Source organism: Pocillopora damicornis, chromosome 1 (genome assembly GCF_964200805.1).
Source record: "Pocillopora damicornis chromosome 1, jaPocDami1.2, whole genome shotgun sequence".
Taxonomy (NCBI): Eukaryota; Metazoa; Cnidaria; class Anthozoa; order Scleractinia; family Pocilloporidae; genus Pocillopora; species Pocillopora damicornis.
Window position 1 is genome coordinate 8,077,443 of NC_142670.1, and position 26,956 is coordinate 8,104,398.

The following is a 26,956-nucleotide window of genomic DNA, read 5'->3' on the forward strand; positions in this document are numbered from 1 at the left end:
GTCTGTGTCCCTTGTAGCTGGTTTGTGGAGAAAAAGGAATTGTGTTATCTCTCTCGATTTTCATGGTAAAACAAATTGTGGGCTGTTGACTGTTTGACTCTAAGAATGTGAACGTGTCATCTACATATCTTTTCCAGATCGTAGGTTTGCATTTGCTTTCGCCTGTCCCTCATATTCTTCCATGTAGATGCTAGCTATAACAGCGGAAACAGAGCTTGTCATAGCTGCTCCGTCTTGCTGTTCATAAATCGACCCGTTGTATTGGAAATATGTTGATCTCAAGACCAAATTCATGTGGTCAGCAATTAGTGTAAGTGTTAAGTTTCTGCGGTTAGCAAGATCGCTTTCGTTCTCTAGTTTTCGCAATGCGGCTTGAACTGCACCCTCGATCGATACGTTTGTAAACAACGATTCTACGTCTAGGTATGATCTTGTTGCAGATTTTTTTCTGATAGATGTCACGTCTGCGAGTAAAACCCACCAAACGAATCCACTGGAGGCAAAACGCTGCGAATTCGCTCAGGACATTCCGATCACCCCGAAATTCTACGAGCATCACGTTTTATTTTACAGCTCGTGTTCCTCATTCAAAGGTCATGTACATTAAATTTCAGCCAAGAGTTCATTGAGAGCTTTCGCATCAGGCGTCATTCTGATATCGCCTTGCCCAAACTATTAGAGCTCATAAATTATCGTTCAATTATTTACACGCAGGGTTGGAGACTGCTGACTGCTCGCCAAGTTGGACGTTGTGGACAATTAAAACATATTTCTCTTTTAAATTACTTTTCTTTACACTCGAAAGCAAACTTTATATGTATCTCATAGCTCTTCTTTAACGCGAAAAAAAATTAAAAAAACAAAAAACAAACAAAATGAAAAAATACGAGTTCCGGAGGTTCCGCAGGTTCGGCGGGTTCCACAGATTCCGAAGGTTCTGCCGTCTGGTGATCCATAGTTCAGTAACACCCAAGAATATGAAAAACTCCTCGCAAAATTTCGGAGCCCAACCGCTCGAGATTCCAATTGGGCAAAAGTTTTATTTGACCCGTCAGATTTGATACCCGATCAATTCGCTTGAAGAAATATCGTCCTTTCCGAATTTTTGCGTCTCAGTCTGTTTACCATTACATCGAGCTAAAACGAAACATTTTTTTTTTCCTTGATAGCGCTTTTTTTTTCCAACGGCATTTGCTAAGGCCTACCGTATCCTCAGAAATGTTTCCCACATGTAGCAAGTTTCCTGCAGCTGATTAGTGAATTGCAGGGATGCTGCATTTTTTGTTAATTTATCCGTCAGCTCCCTGGGGAAAGCAAGAAAAGTCATGGGTAGATGTTAAAGTGCATGTAGTAAATAGAATGCATTAGTACCACGCTAATTTGAAATCTGATAAACTTTTTCATTGTTTGAAATGTTATTCTTGAGATAACAATCAATATATTTGCTCATTTTCTCTTCGACAGTCATTCTTCATTTGATGATGGAGTTACCAGGAACAGGTGAGGTAGTGAAATTCCATTTAATATTTATGTACCTTAAAATGAACTGACAAAAAAAAAGAAAGAAAGAAAGAAAGATGTGACTAATTTATCATACCAATTAGTCTTTGACTTCCTGCTTCAATTACATCGGATTGTGATTAAAAACAAAAAAAAGTCAAAGAATAACAGTGCTATTACCTTGATCTCCCCGATTTTCACTTTTAAAACCTAGCCCAATTTTTTTTTTTGTTTCAGTGAGGTAGAGGGTTTTGACGCCCATTGTTTGTTATAAAAATTGATATTTTAAAAAATACTCTCTTATCTTCATCATTACCATCATCACTATTGTTATCATCAGCATAATTTTTTTTTCGTTCATTTATTCATTTTTTTTTTCTCAAAGAGTGCCAAGCAGCCTGTTTCAAAAGCTCCTCTTACATATTTTCGAAAAGCGGAAGAAAATGGTCTTTCAACAAGTTTGTCTGCTCCGACCAGGGAGGTTACTTAGCTTCCATCGAAACTGAAGGAGAGTGGCAGTTTATCAATCATGAGATTCAAAAGCGTGGTGCTTGGAATGCTAGTGCGTGGCACATTGGTTTATGGAAAAGAGGCGGGGTTTGGATTTGGAAGAATGGAGAACAACTAAATATTTCGAAATGGCGAGATTCTGAGCCGGATGGTAACGACACACGGGCAGAAATATCCAAGAATGGAGGCCTCTTTAATGGCATCTCTTCGGATGATAACAATGCCTTCATTTGCGAGATACCTGGAGGTAAGATCACATTCCAACCATAAAGTATCTTACGTACTGAAAAATTAAAGTCTTGCACTTATGTCATGAAAATCACTCATGCTTCTTAAAAGTAATTATATTATTCACAGAATATGCTCAGTTCACCGAACTTGTGAGAGATTAATGAACTTTTAAACACGTATTAGTAATTAGAAAAAGTGCCCATGAAAAAAAAAGAAACAAAATTATCATTTGCTTATACAAACCGGACTTGGAAAATTCGACTGACAACAACTATTCACTTGACTCTGATCATGACTTCTGCTCGGATTGACGAGACGTCAGTGAGAACAGTCCTTCTCAGGCCAAACCCAGACGATCAAGTTAAACTATTTCATGTTACTCCCGGGTTCAAACCGTTTGCTGAAGACTTTTCTATCCGTTTTACGATGAACAAATTGTTTGAAAGAACTCACGTATAAAATGAATGAAAGTTCCATTAATTAATTCAATTGTAAACATATACCTCACGTTTTAACTTTCTGAGTAACTTCTAGTGTAGGTCTAGTTTAATTACAAACGGTCTTTAGGCCACGTATCAACTTATTTAATGATATATTTTCTTCAAAAATGTATTTCGAAACAATTTCTTTTTTGCTGGCAACCAAAGTGAATTGAAAGAGAGAAAGAGAGGATTAATAAGTTATTCATCGACTTGATTTGCTTTAAAATGATTTACTTTAAAATACTGTCCAGCTGGCAAAACGAAATAAATTTATGAAAACTGGCAACGAAGTTAGGGATGTAGTTGGTGACTCGCGCAAGCGTAACTGCCTTCTTGGGTAGAGACAGGAAAAAACGGACCACATTAAGAACCGATAAGCAGTTCGGGATAGTTGTCAAATTTGATAACCTAGAGCAAAACCAAACATTTACCAATCGCTGGTCAGGTTCACGCTCACGTGACATGTTACTGAGGCAACAATAACATATTTAACATGACGTTCGAAGGCCGAACTAGACTGAGTTTACTATTATAATTGTTTACGATTGGAACTTGTTATTGAACAAATGGGAAAGCTTCTTCATCTTCTCTTTTCGCAGTCTCAATAATTTCCATTCGTATTATTTCGCTTTCTTGGCGGAGAGCGCAGTCCCCAACCATATATCTGTGCGAAAGAAAAAATGTTTTCACTGATACTGTTACTTCGCTAGTGAATAGGCGAAAATGAGGATGTAATCGTAGCGTATTTCTAACGCGAAACCGTGTAGACGGGAGGGTTGCTTTGAATAGTTCTAGAAACATGTAAAGAAGTTGGAAAATCCATACTGCTGCGCATTTAACGTCTCTCCACGGCTGCATCTACTCCTTCTTCCATTACTGATTTGAGCGAAAAATACAATATGTCTTCTGCGTTTGCAAACCTGCTTGGTCATACCACAACTTATTGTCATCAATGAACAGCAACAGGCACTAAAAACATTCTAAAGTTGAAAAATGTCTTAGCCCGAGTGCAAGATGTTTTGTGGAGGAGACCATAAGCAAGACTTTTTTTCGATGAAAGAACTTCAGTTAAGGGCAAAATAAAATAAACTTAGTTTATTTCGGTCAAAACATGTGAAAAAGAAGAAAAAAACTCCCTTTGATTAATGTGAGGAGAACAGTACCAAAAAAATAGTTTGATAGCACCTTTTAAACTTCTGCGTTTGCAAACCTGCTTGGTCTAAATTTTAGTTTATTTCGGTCAAAACATGTGAAAAAGAAGAAACAAAACTCCCTTTAATTAATGTGAGGAGAACAGTACCAAAAAAATAGTTTGATAGCACCTTTTGCAACGTTGAAAATCATCTTATTCAGAGCACGAGAATAATCGCATAAAACTATTTCAATCAAGGCCATCCAGGAACATACGTTATTATTTATTATAAGAGAAATGCACGCGCCGTGATCGGTCAGAATTAGTTCATTATATTCCCTTTAAGTACGTGCCTTACGTCACACGAGGGCATTGTCGAGATATAGTGCAAGCCACCTACGTCATCGGTACGAGTGCGCTCAATTCACGATACATTTCATAAAAGAAATTTAAAATAAAAATTTGTTCCTTGAGCATTGTTGAGTTATATAAGCACTTGGGAATTTTAAAGAACACCAGAGAAGTGCAAGATGCACTCTCCTTCGGCTCGAGCTTCTCCGCACTCTCGTGTTCTTAAAAATTCCCGGGCGCTTATATAACTCAACAATGCACTCGGCGCGCATTTTATTTATTTAATAAACAGATAAAGTGAAAGTGAGGACACATTGAACATGGTCAGATTATTTCTTGCTTTTGAAGTACGCGGAAACTAAAGCTTAAACCCATGACTGAAATGAAATGAAGTACATTGTTAACACCCAATCAACCATGGTCAGAGCATGCAAAAATAACAACACAGAAATGATGACCGATATGCAGAAGGAAATGTACAGTGACTGAACATAAACTTCGTGATCGTAGAAATTTCCTGTTCAGTGTCCATATCCTGTTTAAGTCCATTCACACACTTAATCGAAGACAAAGAAAAATTGCATTTTAATAAAGAGGACATTTCCTAAAAAAAACACTCATCTTAATTTGAAGCACAGTCTTGACATTTTCATTAGAAACAAGTGGAATTTTACTTCTCTACTTTCTAGAGATTCTGTAATGAAGTAGCATTCTTCATGTCCTCCCCGTGAGCTCCATCTTGTCCAATTATACAAAGGTGTAGTTTGAATTTTAGGTATTGGCTCTTACACTTCCACGAAGTGTTCAAGTGACAAATCTCGTTTGTTTTGCTTCAGCACAAAGGTATCTGGTTACTCTGAGATATGTGTAAAAAGGCATTTAGGAAATATTAAAAAAAAACAACAATAAAAATCTGGACAATCCAATAGAATGAAATATTTATGATATTGTATTATTACAAATTGTATTAAATAATATATTTTCAGTTAACTTTGATACAGAAGTACGTGTACAACATGATTGTTACAGCCATAGGTTTATGAAATTCCCCGACAATTGTAAAAATTCCGTGAAAATTTTACAATTTCCCATATTGGCTCATAGCCATTATTTCCAACCAACTATTTATTAGTATGACTTCAGTGACAAACATCTGCGTCTCTTAATTTTCATGAAACAATCTTTAAACAATCCTTAAACAATCCTTAAACAATCCTTAAACAATCCTTGAGCCAATCCTTGAGCCAATCCTTGAGCCAAGTTGCCCATCAAACCAGAGTTTAGCTTTAGTATGAAGCAACTCGAAGTCAAACCAAGGTCAACCCTCAAACGATGACAGCGGGCTTTGCGTATGACAATGCTTAGGTTCTCTTCGGGCAATACCAGCGCAATGAAAAGAACAACGATTGTGTGTATTGTGCAGTGAGTAAGAAATCTTGAATTAGACAACAATGTTCAAATGAAAAACAGAAAGATTAAAAGCAGCGTCGAAAACACAAAATGGCTGTTGGCTACTAATAAAGCGGTAAATAAAGACCACCCCACGCACTTTTTCCCTGCAATTTCATCACGATAACTAATAACAGATGCATTGAATGAAAATAGATTGAGGATATCAGGAGACTCTAGGAAACTATTGCTCTATGGGCGAAGCATCTCGGTTTTGATGAACCTATTTTATTAACAATACTGATCTTAAATTATACACAGCGTGAAATACGAAAAAAAGGACGAGCTGACTCTATTTAATTTATCTTTACTTTTTATGTCCATAATGATTACCGTTACCCATATAATCCTTTAAGATTGTGGCGTGCACCTTAAATTTTTGCTCTTTTTTCCCGATAGCCTTTCCCATATCAACTGTATAGGGCTAATCTCCAGTTGCAAATCCATGAGAACCTAGATTAACGTTTAATTTTACGTTTTTATGTCTGTTCAGCTCGGGAAGGAAGAATTGGGGGCGGAGTGAGGGAAGAGCTAATTAACTTTCAAAACCCAACCACCAAATTTACATGAGCTCACAGATAATCTTAGTTGATGTGAACTAATTCTGAAAAGCAGGTCAGAGATAGCGGATGCTGTAGTGAAGAAAGATGTATTGTATTAATTGACAATGATCAAACATAAACTGCAGATGTTGAAAAAGGGATCAAATAAAAAAATAAGTCACGTTTTCTACCTAATTTATTTTTCTTCTTTATTGTGATTGTGATTTGTCTTTTTATGTTACAATCATTATTATAAGTATCACTTTGTTTATCATCATTATGATAATTAGTATTTTTGTTTTCTTTTTTATCATTCTGTAGAATGCCCTGATAGAACCTTTAAAAACTCTTGGTATATAATTTTTGGTGGATGGATGGTCCTGGCCCCGGAACAGAGAAACCTGCCAAAGCCAAGGAGGGGACTTAGTTTCCATGGAAACCGAAGAGGAATGGAACTTCATGAATGATGCAATTCAAAGGCGAAATACTAAATCCTTTGAAAATAAATGGAGTATTGGCTTAACAAAAGAAAAAAAAGGTGGGAATTGGACCTGGGTGCATGGAAGACCGGTGGCTATTTGCAAATGGGGACAAGGGGAGCCGAGTGGTGAACACGACGCGGCTTTCATCTACAAGCGGTCCAGGAATGGCGAACGGGGCGTGTTTGGTAGTGGAAGAACAATTTGGAAAAACTATGACGCTTATATTTATGAAATTTCCAAGGGTAAGTCGTCCTTTTTGTTGTTGTTGTCGTTGTTTTTCTAGTATTACTTTGAGTAAACTAAGCGGCACCAGAATCGTTTGAGTGCACTAAAGACGTACATTATTTTCCAACGTTGGTAATACTCACTGCAGAATTTATATAAACCCCTTTACAGTCAGGATCAAGTTTACACTTACATTTGCATAAATGAAAATATATTTCAGACATATCTCAATGAACGTTTTCATAAAATACTGTCTCTTTTGTCTAAAAACATCTGAGTGCAAATAAAATGCATTGGTGCCATACTTACCTTTGACTTCTCCGCAGCTGTTGGTTGTTCTCCTTACACAACGCCCTTTATTCCCAGTTACAGAGACTGCGCGTTGCGTGACGAGACCAGATAACTGTGGAGAAAGAGATTACCCTCACTACCGTTCCTCTGACAAAGAGAAAATCAACATTATTCGTCTACAGTTGGCTGCCTCAAAAATATAATTCCACGTTATTATGCCATGAAAAGCAAAACGAAACTCTGTCGTATCTCCATTAGACCCTAACTAAGGATATATTGCGATCTCGAATGAGTTAAGATACGTTGAACAAGAGAAAATGATCATAGTATTTCAAAGAGGGTAACTTGATTGGTTATTGCCTATCTAGCATTTTCCCATTGAGTTAACAAGCTATAGGATTAGGTCCAAGAGAGCTTAAAGCTACTTCTATTCGTCCTTCATATCTCTCATGCTTATTGTAATCGAAACTTTGCAAGTGCCTAATGTTATCGCGGACCGAATAGTGCAAGGTGCAAACAAATGTACACAGAAATTAACACTGGCGAGTATCGCGATCATACCGATAGCTAAGTGGTAAACCACCTATTCAACTAGTGCATCAATCAACAAAAGCCTTTGCTTGTTGGTCTTTTCCTCTGACATTAGTTTTAACAATGGGGATGTTCAAGGTATTTCTAGTGTATTCCAATAGTGCCTGTTGGTATAGCACACTTCGGGTTACGCACTTTGTAACAAAGGTACAATAGCGTCCACTTATCATAAAATATCCGTTTCATCCAAGTTTGTAAATTGCGCTATGATGACAAGCTTGAATTTTCGAACCTTTTCGCCGTTTGCGTTTCTTGTAATTTGCTACCCAATATTTTTTAAAAAATTTACAAACACGTGCTAAGAGGGAAGCCGTAAAATAGTCAAAGAACTCAATTAGCATCTCACACTAATCGAAGATTTCCATCTTCATCCATATTAAGCATCGGCATTGGCATCGGCATTAGCACCGCCATCGCCATCTCTAATGTCATCGCCATCGCTATCGTCATCACCATCGTTGACACAAATTTCAACTACAGCTCCAATAACAATATCTAATATTAAGTATTAATAACAAAACTAGTAAGAACGTATTTCGTAAGACTGGCAAGATAAGATACTATATACTATATCTTATATACCCAGGTGCAGCACCTTACTGTCATGGCAATTGCTGAGTTTTTCGAATGGGATGTAGTGATAAAACAGCTCAAAATGGCTGCTAAACCCTACTTATTTTTATATATTGAGGGTTTAGACCATGTCACAAAACAATTGGAAAAAGGGGTAAATTGATAACAACAGAGATATCACCTTTTCTGTAACTAAGCCAGGTTTCTCTTTTTTCTTCTTCTGCTTTTTTTTTTAATTTTTTTTAAATTTTATATTTATTTTTATTCTCGTTATTTAGACGAAAAATCAGCTCGCAAAAGAAAAATTGACCTAGTGGCGGTCATTTCCGGTGGCGCAGAAGTAACAAGAGGACTCCACAGAAACATCACATTAAATGCCTCACTGTCATATGACCCGGAAGTTGCACATGCCAACCAACCAAGAATGAAATTCACCTGGCATTATGGCAAAGTCACAGGAATTCCCTTCAGCAAACAAGCGGAGGCGAAGGCGGACAAAGATTTCATTACGGCAGTACACGAGTCAGCCATTCAGTATTATGGAAAAGCATCTGGCGAACAAATTTCCTTAAACACCAAAGCTATGTCTGTTAATCAGACCTACATAGTTAAACTAGTGGTGACCAAGGATATTCGCATTTCCACTGTTTATCAAGTTATCCATCTGATAGAAGGGGACCCCCCAGAAATATATCAAAGGTTAGAGATCTACTTCGTTTTTTCTGTTATTATTTTGTTTGTTTGGTTTGTTTTTACTGATGTTTTCTTTGCCGTTGTTAATATCTTTATTTGTTCTTGAATTCATACTATTTCTCTTTTTTTTTCGCTACTGATGCTTCTGTCTTCCAATTCTAGCTGTTTTGTCTCTGGTTTCGTTATTTTTCGTGGTTTCTGTTGCCGTCGTTTCATATAATTTGTTGTTGTTGATAATGATGTTGTTGTTGATATTGTCGTTTTGTTTATTATTGTTGTTGTAGCTACTTCATTAGCAGATGTTCATATCAATGTTAAATTGCAGCCACTGCTGTAGTTGTTCTTCTTCATTACATGATCTCATCAGACAAAGAAAGTTCAAAACCTCTTCTCCACTGAGCGTTCGTCTAATATTTTTCGCTTCATTTTAGGTGTTTCTTTAACTGTCAAGCTAAAGTGAGTCCCTTGGTAAAACTTAGTATCGAATCACAATGTCGCGGATTACAGTGCTCTAAAATATCTTCCTATAAGTGAGTGCTCTACCAGCAGTTCAAGCGAAACACCTCCTTTACCTGGCAAAGGAAACATAATCTAAGACTTATCACAAGTACACCGCTGAATTCAAGTGACATTGTTATCAAAGGGGGTTCCCTTGCTGGTGGAAATAAGTACCGCTTGGCACTATTCGTAACAATTACGGACGGTTTAAGGGGAATGAATGCTTACGAATTTTCTACAGCAATACCCCCTACAGGGGGGAACTGCTCGATTACTCCGCCAAGCGGCATCTCACTGAAGACTGATTTCAGTCTGAGCTGTAGCCACTGGAAAAGTGAAAACAACCCTCTGTCCTACCAGTTTCAATACAGGCTAAAGAACGATCTGTACAATGTTTTATATCGTGGCGTTAACAACAATATCAATACCTCTTGGATACCGCCTGGGAACAATGCATATAATTTTGTTGTCAAAGTTATCGCTACAGTGACTGACAACTTTGGAATTTCTGCTTCCCCAGTCTCTTCGACAGTTCAGGTAAGTTGCTAACCATTAATTTAATATCTAGCATGAAAGGACGTGAGGATATTTCAATTTCTTTTGGTCCCTATTAATAATAGATTAGTTATGGACGCCCGCTTTTGCCTTTTGCAGATCAAGCCATATCAGAATGTAAGCACCGATTTTATCACAAACCTTCTACTAGCAAAGAACATTTTATTTCGGAAATCTATCGAAATCGGAAACCTGAGAGAAGCGGCGCTAATAGCAAACTCGGTCATGCTATCAGTTTCACAAGAAACCTCAATGAATTTGCAGGAGAGATACAAGGTACTTCTGAAATCCAACTTGTTATTTAAAAAGTGAAATAAAACTAGCTCATTATGATCGTATCCGAAAAGCAAAGAGTTTATTAGGAGGCAAACATGCAAAACAAATAAAAAATAAATAAATAAAAAGCAATAAAGCATTTGTATTTAAATGATCATGATAATCATAATCATAATAATCATAATGATGATGGTAAACTTAACTGTCGAGGAACAGACGAATATAATACTTTAAATATATGAACATATTTTTGAGAAAGATTGAAGCTTGTCTGTTAAATATCTGAGATTTTTGCTGCGCGAGAGTCGTGGCTTCCACATTACATGTTTAAATTCCATTATTCTCGCGGGTTGAGCATGTTAGCATGCAATTTTGTCTTACGTTGCTATAAGTGAAGAACGCTCAGGAACCTTAAATTAAACTTCAAATGAATATTTACAGCGCCTTGAAAATGAGGCTAGCAAATTTATTCATGGGCTGAACTCACCAGACTTTCCTTTATTTCAGCTTAAACATTTTCGGTGTTTTGATTCATTTACATCAATCATGCGCTTATAAATATGTCATTTTGATGGCATTTAACTGACATTGGGAAACCTGATACTTCAAGTCTCCTATTTAGATCTATTATCTTTGAAACGAGCCTGCGAGATACAGTCTATCTGCCTAATTCTTTAATGCTTAATGAACACTAAGCTGATATGTTTATCGTTGATCAAGGTTATGAACTACATCCTTGAAAAGGTTTCGCCCTTGGGAGCAAAAACTGTCTCCGACCTGCTTCACAAATCTTCAGCTATCGGTTCTGCTCTTCAGGTTTTGGAAAAAGTGCCCCATCAGTCTCTGGTAAGTTAATTATGTCATATTGATTGGGACTGGAATAGCCTTGCTTGTTACGTCAAGTTTTCATACCATGACACTACTTAGCCAGAAAGGCTCAAGAAACAACAACAATAACAAAGGAAATGAAAACAAACAGGCATGAAAAATAAGCAATTGTTGCGTTATCAAATGAAGCAATCTATAAGGTTGAACTTAATTTAGCTAGTTCGCCACAAACTATTTCTACAAAGCCAATGGAAAGAAGTCGGAAAGTAAGCATTTTTATCTTAATTTATATCCATTTGCACTCCACAGAATATCTCCTTATTTGCTATTAGTTCGATGACGTCACTCCTATGGTCTATCGCCCAGAAACAACTTGTAGCAGACACACCATTGACAACGCAATCAGCAGAAAACTTGGCCTCATGTCTTAACAGCGTGTTGAAGGCAGCAGCAGTGACTGCATCCGAAGACTCTAAGTCAAGTTTTCAACAACAGGTACTGCAATGTACATATAGGGTGTGTCGAAAAGTTCACACCAAACAGACTCCTCAAAACTTATTTATACATGCAAGCATAATATTAGACTAACTTTATTAATGAACGGTATACTACAGATTGCTGTTAACTTCACTGTTATTCCCGTCATCCAGATTTTGGACCTAGTTGTTTGTTTCACGCTTGCGAAAATTCATAATTTATTTAAATAAATATTCTATGTTTATTTTTGCAATTTGCACAGGGTAAACTATTGGTGAAGATTTCAATGAAAGCCCTAGAAAAAGTTGCAGACTCATTGTTAGCCTTGACAGTACCTGATGAAAGAATGATACCATTCACAGCAGGACAACTATCCATGACGCTCGGAAGATTTAGCCGCCAGAGACTTTCAGGACTGGAAATTAAAGCAGGAAAAGGCCGGTTTATCTTACCGTCTAAGAGCCGGTTGTTGCTCTCTGGAGTAAACAAAACAAGTTTTGTAGATGTTCAGGTAGGTATTCCTGCCCCACAGGTACATTTCAATTAATTTTTTTTTCTTTGGGGGGGGGGGGGGGCAGATACAGACCCCAGTCAAGTTAAAGTAGCACATTAGGTACCATAAAGGTTGCTTCTTACCTGCAGCAATCTTATTTCTTGTTTTGATTTTGACATGTTCAACTCTGGTACTTGGGACAGCAAAAGAAACCGAATCAATCTTGATTTTCTTAAGATAGCCTTCACTAAACTTTAAAATTGAGTAAATAACAGGATCAGATCTCTTATAAGCCATTTTTGTCGTTTTTTATTCGTGTTTCAAAAAGCTGGCTATGAAAATAATCCATAATAAGTGACCATACATATGGTAACTTATGATTTATACTGACAGCACATTCGTTGTTTACACGTATAACTATAGCAGTCTCCAAAAACAAACAAGCAGGCAAAATTGTTAATCATTCTTCTTTTAGATGCTGTCAATCTCTTTTAATCCTTACACTTGGGAGGGCACAAAGGAGCGAGTTGCCTCTGATGTTGTAACCCTGAAGCTGAAAAACAACAAAAGAGAGCTGATTAAAGTATCAAGTCTCTCTGAAGACATCGTCATCGTTACACCTTTGAAACCTGATGAAAACTTTGCAAAAATAAAAAACTATTTCACAAGGGATGACAATTTACTTTTTCATGTGATAGAAGTTAGATTTGAAAACACATGGCTGATGCTGGAAATCAAACCTCAAGATCCAACCGTACATATGTTTGTCTATATGCGTCTTGGTCAGCGGCCGACAACTCAAGACTACCACCTTAATGCCACTATCTCTCACGGCGAAAAGTGTGTTTCGGTGCTAAGTGTTCATGACAAAAGTGAAGGGCAAACGGTCTGCTCCTTGAATCCACATGAACCGATACAATTTCTGGCTGAGCGCCCTGGGAAATACTTTCTCGGCATAAAACATTACAATGCCACAGTGAACTTATCTCACAAAAGGGGGAAAAGATCTTGTTTTGGCGGAAGGCGAAGGAAGCGCTCCTGTGTCGAAGTCAAAGATGCACCACCCACCCCACCCCAGAGTGAAAATATCTTTGTGATGCCAATTTATGATTCCACAAGAGTCCAGAACTACACTCTAAAGGTGGCCTTAGGTAGTTGTGTTTACTGGTCAGAAAAAATTGACAAGTGGATATCATCTGGTTGTCGAGTAAGTGAAAAATTACATAACGATTTTAAGCACAATCCTTTTTTGTATAATTTGGAATTGTATTTAATACAGTTGAGATAATTTGAGCTTTCCTGAGTATTGTTTGCAAAAGTGCTGTGGTATTGTAATAATCTTCACTCCTTCAGCTTATCTTTGAATTCAGGCTAATATTTGATCAGAGAACATTTTCAGACAAAAGTCGAATCAATTTGATAACCAACCAGGACACAGCAGCGCCTTAAGACAGAAAATATACAGTTTGATTAAGTTAATGGTGACAGCCAAAATTTTAACATTCCTTAGATTTGTTAATTTCAGGTTTTAATAGAATTCGATGGATTTTTAAACTGTAGCTGTAGCCACTTGACATCATTTGGTGCAAGTCTTTTAGTTGAACCGAATCCTATTGACTTCGACAAGGTTTTAGTCGAGTTCCAGCAGTTATCAGACACCGGAAATATTGCAGTAATTGTGGCTATTGCGGTGGTTTTATCGTGTTATATGACTGTACTCGTTATCGTAAGGAAATTCGACAAGGAAGATGCCAAAAATGTAAGTGTCGAACCAGATTTTGCTCATGAACGTAGCTTTAACGGAGCATGCTCTCCAGTATAACCCTTTAACTCCCATGATCTGATTGTTAATTCTCCCCTCCGACTGCTATACATTTTTTTTGTAAATAAGTTACGACAATTTGCTGATAGATCAAGATAACAACTTCTACCTTACAGGTTTGAATATTCTCATGACCTGCTACCTGAATAATGTACGGATATTTTTGGGAGAATATACATGTTTATCACCTGTGGGAGTTATAGGGTTAAGGAAAAAAAAAAGGTTGAATGTTGACAGCATTATTCGTTTTCATTGTTTGTTGAGTTGAGATTTTTAACTCTAAAAAACGCGTTGAATATATTTTAAAAATATTGAACTTTAAAAGTGAAGGGACAGTCAATTTAACTGTTTTTTAGAGTTGACCAAATTTTTTTTTTTTGTTGGGACTTGGACAAAAAAGCGAATTAAAAATAAAAATCAGCTAGCCGTGTTACTTATTCATTCCTTATCATGATTTTCTAGAGGGAATTACCGATCCAACTTCCATCATCTTCAAGCAGCACCTATGAATATGTTATAGAGATTACTACAGGAGCTTGGAAAAACTCAGGCACGACTGCTCATGTTGCTTTGGAGATTTACGGTTCTGATGGAAAGAGTGGCGCTCTTCAGCTTAGCCAAGAAGAGCCTGGTGCAGTTAATACGTTACTTTCTAGAGGTAATTCAGATGTTTTTGTACTATATGTTAACAAATCACTTGGTTCAATCCAAGGAGTGCAGATTGGACATGATAATTTTGGAGATAGTCCCTCGTGGTACCTGGAGGGAATTCTGATTCGGGACGTACAGTCTAAGTAGTCGAGGAAATTCATGGCTTATCAGTGGTTTGCTCTTGAGCGCGGAGATGGGTGCATCGAGCGGATAATCGACAAGACCTCAAATCATATGGATTTTGGCGATGAAGTTGCAAAACGTTGGCGAAGAGGACTCGCAGAGTGGCATATTTGGATTTCAGTTGCAGCCAAGCTAAGAAAAAGCCGCTATACAAGAGTACAGCGGCTTTCTTGCTGCTTCTCAGTGCTTTTGACATCTATGTTTGCTAGTTAGAGGGCAAATATGAACAGCCTATCCAAGTTAGACAGCTGAAAATGTCGTGGAGACAAGGGGTGACTGGAATTGAAAGCGCGCTTGTTGTGACACCCATAAACATTGTCATAGTTTTTCTGTTTCAGAAAGGAGCTGAAAAGCCTGCGACGAACAATGACTATTGTCTTAAAGGTACTCTGATCACTGCCATTGCTTGGTGTTTGTTGTTTTCTCATTTGCGCAGGACGTAACAATCAAGGAACCAATAAAGGTGTTCTTGACGGCTTTAACATTTGCGACAATTTTTAAGATAAAGGCGAAAAAATTAAAAGTACATGCTTGCGAAAGCCCTCAGCAAGTTAAAACTGGGTACTATAAGAAACATTTTTGGGCACCGCAATTATCAGAGGTGGAAGAGATGAGGAGACGACAAGCTAAGAAACAGAACCTGACACGCTTTTTTATAGAGTTGTGTTTATACTTGGTCTTCGTTTTCTTGCTTATGGCAGTGTGCTATGGAAACAGAAATGACCATCGTTACTTGATGACAAAATCAATCCGAGATGGACTGCCAAACTTCGGCAAGGTGACTAAACATTATTTGATTATGATAAATCCATTGCTGAGATTCGCGTGTTTAATTTATCTTATGACTTTTCTTTCTCTGGAGGTTAAAAATCAAGTATATGTAAGAAAATTTTACTTTGCCAGCCTCCTTAAGAGCTGGAATTTTTTTTTCCTCTTTACAGACGTTCAGGGATTGACTAAGGCATTTTTTTGCTCTTGTAACGGATATTTTAAGCAGGAAAATCCCTTTAGAAATAGTGTAAAAGAGATATGTTAGTATACGGGGCCCAAACTTAGGAAGAGAAAGAAATTCCAAGCGATAGTAGTGTAATCCCATGAAGAGATTATGTAGGGGTGAGCTACGCTTGGCAAAATAAATACGACACAATAACTTCAATGGGTCCAGATTCCTTGTATTCTCATACCAGATAACCACAAAGAATGACGAATGAGGATCTTTCCGGCGACGATTCGAAATTATTGCCTCTCACACAGCCTAAAATACTTCGCTAAAACGAACAAAAACGGCAAAAAAAACTCCAGGTAATGTTCAAGCAATGCACATGGCGTGGGAAACTGCACCCTAGCTATATTGTCAGCAGCGCTATAAACTGTATGTAAGTGCAACGAATCATACAGATTGGCATTCAATTCTGCCATAGGAGGAGAACCAGAAAGTGGCTACCATCATAGACACATAGACAATCATAATATTTCAAGGGAAATAAGCACGTGAGAATAATAGTCTAAAACACGCCCAAAAATAGAAACTAGCTTGTGTGACTCAAACTATCTAATTATCTATCAATTAAAAAAAATATATATATATATATTTATTTATATATTTGTAAATTTATATAAATTTAGCACGCTGTCATAAACAAGAAAACGATACGTATATAAATATATATATATGTATGTAATATTATTTATGTAATATATGTATGTAATATTATTTATTTATTTATTTATTTGTTTATTTATTTACTTATTTATTTATTTAACCTAATTATCTTGAATCAATTCAGGTGACAAACAATACAATGTACTGGAGCTGGTTACAGCGTGTTTTCATCCCGGGAGTGTTTTCTGGCAAATGGTACAACGGTCAAAAAGAAAATCAAGCAATTTATATTGATAATAAACACTCTCTTCTCGTTGGAATGGCTCGACTAAGACAACTCAGAGTGAAAGCGAGTAGGTGTTTTTTTCCATTTTTATTACTTTTTGCATTTAAGTGAAAAGGCTATTTACCCAAACACGTCATTTCACCTTTTATAATTGTTCATATCTAATTGAGTTTCATAGAGGAGTGATTAGTGTCCAAACTTAAATATGGAGTGAAATAACAGTTTATTCAAGTTCTCGTAGAAAAAGATTGACATGCGCCCATGACAAATGTCTCAACTGCTGACCATTCTAATAATAATCTAGACGAGTGTTTACATAGCTGCGTTTTTTTATGGACGTTTATTGCATTTAGCTTTTGATAACGGCATTCCTTTGCTCCTTAGGCAAATGCTGCTTAGAAGGCTTTTAAAACACCTTCAGTTCTCCATAACAAAAATTTCCATGTCTATTTCAAAGTACGAAATGTGACAAGTCGGTAAGTGAAATGAATACCAGAACAACCTTCCTAATTATAATCCGTTGTTTTCCAACTTTCAGCACAATGTGAAGTCCTAAACTATATGAAAACAATGTCCGAAGAATGTTTCAATGGATACTCTACAAAGAACGAAGACAAGACCGCCTACAGCAAACCACGCTGGAGGCCTGTCGACAATACAACGAGGAATGACCAGTTATTACAACTTTGTCCAAAGCCATGGCGATATCAGCATGCCGAGAAAATTGACACTAGACCCAGGTGGGGACAGTTCTCCTTTTATGATGGAGGAGGATTTGTAGCAGACCTCGGGTATGATAACCATACGGGGTTCAGCAAATTAAAAAGTTTACAAAACAACGGTTGGCTTGACAGGCAAACCAGAGTTGTCCTGGCAGAGTTTTCCACATTCAATCCGTCGGTGAATATTTTAAGTGTTGCCACATACTTCTACGAAGTTGATGCATCTGGACTGAGAGCAGCCTCCATGCAAATTCGTGTTCTTTCACTCGATTCTACAGGCACACGCTCGCATCAGTTTTATTTGATCTGCTTGTTCCTGTACATTGTATTGGTTTTTCTGTATTTTGGAAGGGGAATTTTCAAACTTTACAGTCATCGTTCTCGATATTTCAAGTCTATCTGGAATTGGGTTGAGATGTTTCAAATTGTTTTTTCTCTGATTGCCGTAGTGATACACATAATACGACAAAGTGAAGTCAGTTCAACCATGGGCAAACTGCATAAAAATATTTACGCAAATCTAAGTTTCCAAGAAGCTATCATTAGGCAAGAAGTGGAAAATGTCGTACCACCAAGCTATTTCAAATCATTCGCTTCAACAACTGTGTCGCTCTATTCTCCAAAACATTGAAGATATCTGCACGATATTTGTCATCCTTTAGCATTTTTTTATCCATTTTCTTTGTGACATTTTTGCATTTCGGTGTCTTGATGTTTGGCTCTGTATCTGAGCGCTACTCTTCGGTGCTGAAAGGAGCTTATTTCCAACTCGAGCTAACTCTTGGCCGAGTAAAAGCGAGACCAATCGATGAATTAGCAGAGGCTTACACGATACTCGCCAAAATATTCGCCTTCTTAATTCTCTTCACTCTCACTATTTTCTGTATGAACTTCTTCATCGGCATAATCAATGATTCTCTTTTGGATGCCAAGAACAACGCGAACGAAAGTGAGCTGTATAAACTTATTGATGAGAACCGTTGCTCGAGCTCAAAAGAAAAAAAAAATTTTTCGATGCAATCAGTAATTCATTGAAACAGTCGAGAACGTCCAAAACGTCAGCAGAAGTGAAGGACAAAGAATCAGAAAACGTTGGCCTTGACCCTAAGAACAGTTCCAATCTCAACTTTGATTTAATAAGCCAAGCTATCATAGCTTGGAGAAAGAAAAGATCTAGAGAAGCAATAGATAAACAGCAATGCAGCATAAGGATACAATCATTTTTCGACAAGAGAAGCAAAATGTTAAAATCTTTGAAAGGTGAAAGCAATGACTACTGCAGCAAACGTAGAGCAAAAAAGAAAGTAAGATTTCAAGAAGATGTCGTCGAGTATTGTCTCCGTAAATTACGTAAGAGAGAGCACGACCTGTTACAGCGGCTGGAGAGCATTGTTTTAGGATTCTCAACAGAAGACGAAGAATTCGATTATTTATTAAAAATAGCGGAAGCTTATAACCACTAGGTAGAGATAGTAAAAAGAAAAGGGGAAGGAAAATTAAAAACTCAATCGAAAATTAAGGTAAAATCTCGCGTACACAAAGGAATAGCAGGAAATCCTTAGCATTGTGGCGAATAAACAAAGAAAGAAGAAAACTCAAATAATCATTTTTTTGTCAACTTTTCTTTTTAATTTTATTATTATTATTATTATTTTTTTTTTTTTTAATCGCTGATCTCAGAAGAAGAACTTGTATACAACTTTTCTCTGGAGCCCACTGACTGTCTCGTATTTAACGGTAAATAAATATAAAGTCCTTTATATCGTTTAAAACTTAGTAACACTAAGAAAGTTAATTGCTGTTGTTGTGTAATCCACCCGTTATATTCTGCCGCAAAAAGATGGAACGATTTATATGATTATGTTTGAGCTCACGATGACTTTAAATATATATATATATATATATATATATATATATATATATATATATATATATGCATGCTCACTAGTTTTTCTAGTTTGAGCACTCTGGCATGGCTTAAGTGATCCCACATGTGTGAGATCGCTTGGGGTGGCTTTATTGCCTCACCTCCATCCTAGCATCAGCACTGCACTGATGAGGCCCAGAAGGCCGAAACAGTACTGAAAGCTTCTCGGCCTCTTGGGTAAGGTTAAAAGGCTTATGAAAAGTTTATTTTCCTTGCTTTTGCAGCAATTGGTCAACATGGACAGCCAGGAAAGTGAAAATATCAGCCAGTTTACTACAGATAACTCGACAGCGAATCCAGGAGACGTCGTGGACGCAAGCGTAGAAGGTTCACAGTCCTGGGGCGCAGACGTGGAAATCGAAATCCCTGAGGTACTAAAAAATCTGGAAAATAAGGGTGTGAAATTTCAGGCCGTGCCTTTTTTGAATGCTCCTAGTCAAAGCAGAATCACGAAGGATCGCTCTATTTATTTTAGCGTTGATACAACCGTCACATCGCAAATAATTCTCGAAGCTTTTGACGCGGCAGAAATCGATATTGACGCTATCACCGGAATCCAGAGAAAGGCGTCCAATAGATCTTGGATCGTGACTTTTAAGAGCCGTGCAGCTAAAGAAGCCGCTCTTGAAACACCTTTTGTCGTGATTGCCGGTCTCAAAGTGTTCCTGGGCGACTGCGAAAATCGTTTGGTCCTCGTCAAGATCCATGAAGCCCCCGCTGAACTACCCGACACTGCCGTGATTGGCCGACTCAGCCACTACGGTCGTGTCCTTTCATTTCGGCGCGACAAAATTGCACAACATATCGAGAATGGAGTAAGAACGGCTCGAATGGCGCTACATCGAACTATCCCTGCCAACATCAACATAGCTGGTGAACCTATCAAAGTATGGTACCCAAATCAGCCAAAAGCTTGCCGGAATTGTGGAGCTACTGACCACATGGCCAAAGACTGCTCCGCAGTCCGTTGTTTTAATTGTGAATGCCCTGGGCATCGAGCTCAAGAATGTAAAGACTCGCCAAGATGTTCCGTTTGTTTAGCGGACAACCATTCCATGCCTCAATGCCCCTTCCTGCTCTTCAGCGCGAACGTCGATAGTGAGCCAACGCCACCTAAAACTGAAAAGGAAAAGAAACAAGAGCGAGCCCAGCGCGCCAAGGAAAGAGAAGAAAGGCAGAAAAAACTACAACAACAGAGAGAACAACAGCGACAACAAGAAGAACAACAGAAATTACTAGAAAAGCAGGAACAGCAAGAACAACAGAAACAACAAGATCAAGAGAAACAACGAGAACAATAACGCGACGAAGGTAGAAGAGAACGACCAAGAGAACGAAGAGACGAGCGAGGGAGAGACGACAGAAGAGAGAGAGATAGAAGCGATCGAGATTATTATCGCGGCCGCGATGACCGCGATAGATCTTCCCGCCGTGACTACTCTGGCTCCGAAACTGATGATGATGGATGGGAGAGAGTTAAACCTAGGAGAAGGCGGTACAGATATTAATTTTTATTTATATTCAATGAGTAAGCTTAAAATAATTTCTCTAAATGTGCGAGGACTCGGGTCCTCCAGTAAAAGTCGGAAAATTATTCAAGAATTAAATTATTCAAACTGTGACATAATCCTTTTACAAGAAACACATGTCTCATGCAAAAAACAAGCGGAGGAATTCGAAATACTCTGGCGCGGCAAATGTCTGTGGTCCTTCGGGACTGGCAGGTCTGCCGGTGTTGCCATCCTCTTTTCTCTAAACTTTCCAGGCAAAATTATCCGTTTTTTGACCGATTCCGAAGGAAGAATATTGAGCTTACTCATTGACTACTATAATTCTAAACTAAATTTAGTAAACATTTACTCTCCCAATACTATTTCGGATCGTAAAAGTTTTTTCTCTTGTCTGCACAATTACTTTCTCCCCCAAGGGGATCTAGTGATCGGGGGAGACTTTAATTGTGTGGACAATGTCCTAGATAAATTAAATTGTTCCGCCATCCTATTGTCTGATCAAAAACTTCTCCGATCCCTTTGTGCTGACTTCTCACTTACAGACATTTGGCGCAAAAACAACCCGCGCAAAGTAACTTTCACCTGGTCTAATAAAGACCATACCCAGGCATCTAGAATTGACCGCTTTCTCGTCGCTAAAGGCTTAACCCTAGTAACGAAATGTAATATTCTTCCATGCGTATACGACCTATCCGATCATAAAAATTGAACTAACGACTAGCCCTTCTAATCACGGTCCTGGAATTTGGAAGTTCAACAGCTCTTTACTCTCAGATGTAGAATTTAAAAACATTATGTCAAAATCGATTAACAACTTTAAGCTTAAAATCCCCGAATTCGCCTCCCTTCGCGAATGGTGGGATGCTCTAAAAATTGAAATCCGCAAAACAAGTATTTCATACTGTATCCGTAAACAGAGAACAGCAAATGCCAAAAGAATCCTAATTACTAAGCAATTAACCCATGCTAAAAACGCTTTACATTCTAATCGCTTAAATAACCCAGGTGTAATTAGCGATTTGGAAAGCCAATTGTCCTCTCTGATCTCGAAAGAAGCCGAAGGAGCTAAAGTCCGCTCCCGAGCACAATGGTTCGAAGAAGGTGAGAAACCAACACGCTATTTCTTCCGTCTGGAGAAAAAACGAGCTGACATGAATAGTTTTGAATCTTTTTTTGACGAGAACGGTGTTCTCAGAAATTCTCAAAATGATCTTGAAAGAATTTTAACCAATTTTTACAAGAATTTATTCACCCAAGATCCTCTTGATATGCGAATTCAAACTGAAATAATTGACGGCCTCGAATTTCACTGACTGATTATGAGCGCAATCTATGTGAAGGCCCTTTTTCTAATAAAGAATTACTTACTGCATTGGAAGGCCTTCGGACCGGCAAGTCACCCGGTTCCGATGGTCTCCCAACAGAATTTTACTCGTGTTTTTGGAACGATTTGAGCGAATCTCTCCTTTCTGTTTTGAACGAGGCCTTTCTTGCTGGCTCCCTCGCGGATAGCCAGTACGAGGGCCTCCTACGACTCATCCACAAAAAAGATGATCGACGCCTCGCAAAAAATTGGCGCCCAATTTCTTTGTTAAACACTGACTACAAGTTAGCATCTAAAATCATCACTGAACGATTGAAAAAAGTCATGAACTCCATCGTGCATTCAGACCAAACGTGCGGCGTGGTCGGCCGCACTATCTTCTCAAATTTGGCCTTACTTCGTGATGCCCTCGACATGATTGACAAAACTAATGAACCGGGTATTCTCATTTCCTTAGATCAGGAAAAAGCTTTTGACCGAGTTGACCACGAATTCATGATGAGAGTATTGCGTAAATTTGGTTTCGGCCCCTCCTTTTGTGGGTGGGTCGAACTATTTTATTCTAAAGCCTTCTCTAGAATCATTGTTAATGGCTCCCTGTCCCCCCCTGTCCACTTAAGAAGAGGGGTGAGACAAGGATGCCCATTATCTCCTCTCCTTTATGTGCTAGTTTCAGAAGTATTATCAACGCAAATCCGTAATTGTAAAGATATTGAAGGTTTCCTGCTCCCCGGAGCAGGGGGCCTTCAATATAAAATATCCCAATACGCTGACGATGCTACTTGCATCTTAAAATCCGAAAGATCTCTTTCTTCACTTCTCCGAGTCGTATCAAAATTTGAACAAGGATCTGGCGCTAAACTGAACACGTCCAAATCTGAAGCAATGTGGTTAGGAAAATGGCGAACTAGAATTGAATCTCCCTATGGCCTCAAATGGGTCACTAAAATGAGAGTGCTTGGTGTTTACTTCTCAAACGGCCTCGTCAATGTCGACGACGACAATTGGCGGGCCAAATTAGACAAACTAAGTTCGGTTCTAAATCTTTGGAAACAAAGAGACCTGTCTTTTATCGGTAGGACCTTAATTGTAAATACTTTAGGCGCAAGCCGTTTATGGCACGTTGCTAAAGTCATCCCCCTACCCCGTTGGGTGCACGATAGCTTTAAGTCGATCATTTGGCCTTTTATCTGGAGAGGAAAAATGGAAAATGTTAGTCGCGATCGCTGTTGTGCGCCCCCATCATCCGGGGGCCTCAACGTCGTTAATTTTAAAGCTAAGTGCGCTAGCCTGCGCCTTTCTGTTTTTTCCAGTTTAAGAGATGACTTTGGCACATCCAAATGGCATTACCTAGCTCGATATTTTTTAGGACATAAGCTAACTATTTTAGATCCCCGTTTTTCTTTTCCCACCAATTCTGCTCCCTCTTCCTTCCTTCCTTCCAATTACTACCGCCTTTGTCTAGATAATTTCCGTACCTTGCATCAGAAAACTGGTGCCTTGCCTGATTTACTCACCGGTAAGAATTTATATCTTTTGTTGCTTGACCCCGTCTGCGTTGCACCCCGGTGCTCCGGTTTTTGGGCGTCTGCTATGGACCGCCCCATCAATCGTTGGGCCTGGGTGTGGCGCAAGTCTCGCCTAAAGCTAATTGAAAACAAGAAGAACGATCTAATTTGGCTATTGATCCATAGAATGATCCGCGTAAGATATCTCCTTAAGTCTTGGGGATACATCAATAATGACAAATGCGCGATCTGCGGAAAAACGGAAACTATTGAACACTGCTTCTTGGGATGTCCCAGAGTTGTGAAAGTCTGGGACCACTTCTCCCCCCTTTTCCGTGCTCTACTCGACTCCCCCTTCTCTATCTCCCCTACATCTGTCTACTACCCTTTTTCCCTAGACCAATCTACCACCGCTATATCCTTATCTAACTTTCTCAAGGCAACCATCATATATTGGTGTTGGCTTGCCAGAAATAAAGCTACCTTCGAAGGTTCTCTTTTGAGCTCCAACGCGATTATAGACTTAATTAAGAAAGATGTCCAACTCAGAATTCTTAGTAACGGCACTGATACCTTAAGGAATTTTTGGTCTTTTAAAAACGTACTTTGTTCGGTCGACGCTGGTAAGCCCATCTTCTTCCCCTCTCTTGCTCCCCCCTGAACCTTTGTGTATAATAAAACTTGTTAAATCTCGCCCATGAGGGGTGCTTACTCCGGGCTACAGGCCCGCGCGCTGTTTGCGCCCCACATGGTCTGAAATATCTCTTTGTAAATAGTAAATAGGAAACTTTTAAATAGAACTTTGTTACCTCTTACAGGTGGGCGCTTACTCCGGGCTGTTATAGCCCGTGCGCTGTTCGTGCCGCCTGTAAGAGAAAATATCATTAGTTAATTGAGACCTGTAATTACCTAAATAACTCATAATTTAATTCGAATACTTTAATCAATTAGAATTGTAAATAGATATCATTGACGAAATAAAACTGCCTGGTCTCCAGGCTTTTATATTTTAAAAAAAAAAGTACTGTCTGCAGTTAGATATAGCTCTTTGGCATATAAAGCTTTGCTTTCATGTCCAAATTGAGCACTCTACTAGGATGAGTCATTGCTGCTAGCATTATGCATGCTCACTAGTTTTTCTAGTTTGAGCACTCTGGCATGGCTTAAGTGATCCCACATGTGTGAGATCGCTTGGGGTGGCTTTATTGCCTCACCTCCATCCTAGCATCAGCACTGCACTGATGAGGCCCAGAAGGCCGAAACAGTACTGTCTGCAGTTAGATATAGCTCTTTGGCATATAAAGCTTTGCTTTCATGTCCAAATTGAGCACTCTACTAGGATGAGTCATTGCTGCTAGCATTATGCATGCTCACTAGTTTTTCTAGTTTGAGCACTCTGGCATGGCTTAAGTGATCCCACATGTGTGAGATCGCTTGGGGTGGCTTTATTGCCTCACCTCCATCCTAGCATCAGCACTGCACTGATGAGGCCCAGAAGGCCGAAACAGTACTGTCTGCAGTTATATATATATATATATATATATATATATATATATATATATATATATATACTTATATTTAAGACTTTCAGAATTTTTGCTGTGAATATTACTGGTCATTTTATTGTCAAGCGACAAATAGCAAATATAATCGATAAGTTTTTATTTATTGTAAAATGATTATCGATTTGAATTAGTGTTTTTACTGAATTGGACTTACTTTACTGGTCTCGAGCGCATTGTCTCACTCCACTCCCTCCTCCCCTCCCCCCCCCCCCCATTTTGTGCCTGTCCAAGTCTGGGAGGATCTTATAATGAAGGACGAGCGCAGCATCGACCAATGCATCTACACTAACTAAAGGCTGTGAAGTTACTGACCTTACTTCCCACCCAAAATTTTGATATCATTGGATATTCAGCTGTCCAACATGCACGTGGCAAATTTAGAGACCAGCCCTGTAGGTGCAGAATCGTCTGGTGAAGAAGCAACTACGGACAAATTTGACCAAGCAATTACATTGGTTATAAAGTACCTTTACTCGTTCCATATAACAGCCTAAACAAAAGTGATGACAACATCAACGAGAACAAAAACAAGAGAATCACAATCGGCCATCTTGACCAAACAACCTTCAACTACTTGATGAAAGATTCATTAAGTGGGGATTATATTTTTCAGAGAATTTTACTTACACGAGAATAATAATCATTTCTGTGTGAATTATGTGCATCTTACCCACTCGGTTGACCACCCATCTTTTTACTGAAATATTGCTTTTTGTTAAGCTTTATAAAAAGGCTACTAAGTAGGTGTCATGGCATATTTAATAACATCTTTTTCTGATTACATCATTCCCGAGACAGTCACAGTGATTCTCATTATAAAAGTACAATCCTCTTGGAGAGGAAAACCGAAGGAAATCATCAATAGAAAACAGAAACATTTCCTGGATAATTAATCGATCGTTTTATATTTTCTCAAGTGTTCTAGGCAGTTGAGTCTGAGGTCATATTTTCATTTTTTTTTTTGCCTGTTTCTTCTTTAAATCAAGTAGGAGACAGCATGACCTGTTACAAGAGCTGGAGATTATTGTCTCGTGATTCTCAGAAGAAGAATTAAAAAGAAATAACCATAAGGCTAAGAGATAATAAAACGATATGTAAAGGGAACTAAAACACTTTTTCAAAGATTAAGGTAGAAAACAGATAATTTAGTATCATCAACTGAGTTGATACCGTAAAGGGTTTCAAAGCTGCAGTTTCGAGCGTTAGTCCTTCGTCATCCTTGCTTAATTTCTGACTTACAGAGTTTCTTTCCACGGATAAACTAACACCACCATGCTACCCGGAAATTCTAACTGACATAAAGTTATGTATACAGTATTTAGGCATATTGCTGGTCTCAAGCGTAGACTCACTCTACCCACTCCCCCATTCCCCTCCCCTCTTATGCCTGTCCCGTCAAAGTTTCCATGAGATAGACACTGTAAGAGACGATAAGAATAATGGAGGAGGTGTAGTTTGGGGTATTTCAAGATATTATTTTCATTTCTATATGATTCACAATGTTTTTACAGTCTGCGAAACAGCTTTTAACAGCACTGACAAGGATCACAGGAACACAATACCAGATTAACATTGTCTTAGACTAATTTTAATCGATGCCAAAAGGAAAAAAAAAATCTCTTCAGATCTATTGACATTGATAGAAATAAACGTGCTTGTGTGGCGAGTTAAGCGT

General features: G+C 38.3%; 1 protein-coding gene and 1 long non-coding RNA gene across 2 annotated transcripts; one reads left to right on the forward strand and one right to left on the reverse strand.

Annotated features, from left to right (window-relative positions):
• Positions 1-1,481: 1,481 nt before the first annotated feature.
• On the forward strand, positions 1,482-14,799 carry LOC149051764 (polycystin-1-like protein 2). The gene is made up of 11 exons (XM_089214706.1): positions 1,482-1,500; positions 1,886-2,257; positions 8,638-9,058; positions 9,634-10,087; positions 10,205-10,381; positions 11,102-11,227; positions 11,519-11,704; positions 11,949-12,197; positions 12,655-13,386; positions 13,705-13,938; positions 14,464-14,799. Exons 1-11 carry the CDS (start codon positions 1,482-1,484, stop codon positions 14,797-14,799), a joined length of 3,306 nt encoding a protein of 1,101 aa, XP_089070832.1.
• Positions 14,800-20,735: 5,936 nt separating this feature from the next.
• On the reverse strand, positions 20,736-25,164 carry LOC149051765 (uncharacterized). The gene is made up of 4 exons (XR_016181078.1): positions 24,526-25,164; positions 24,322-24,379; positions 23,726-23,855; positions 20,736-20,855 (listed from the first exon to the last, which is right to left on the reverse strand). It is a non-coding gene; the product is annotated as an uncharacterized LOC149051765 (long non-coding RNA).
• Positions 25,165-26,956: the final 1,792 nt, after the last annotated feature.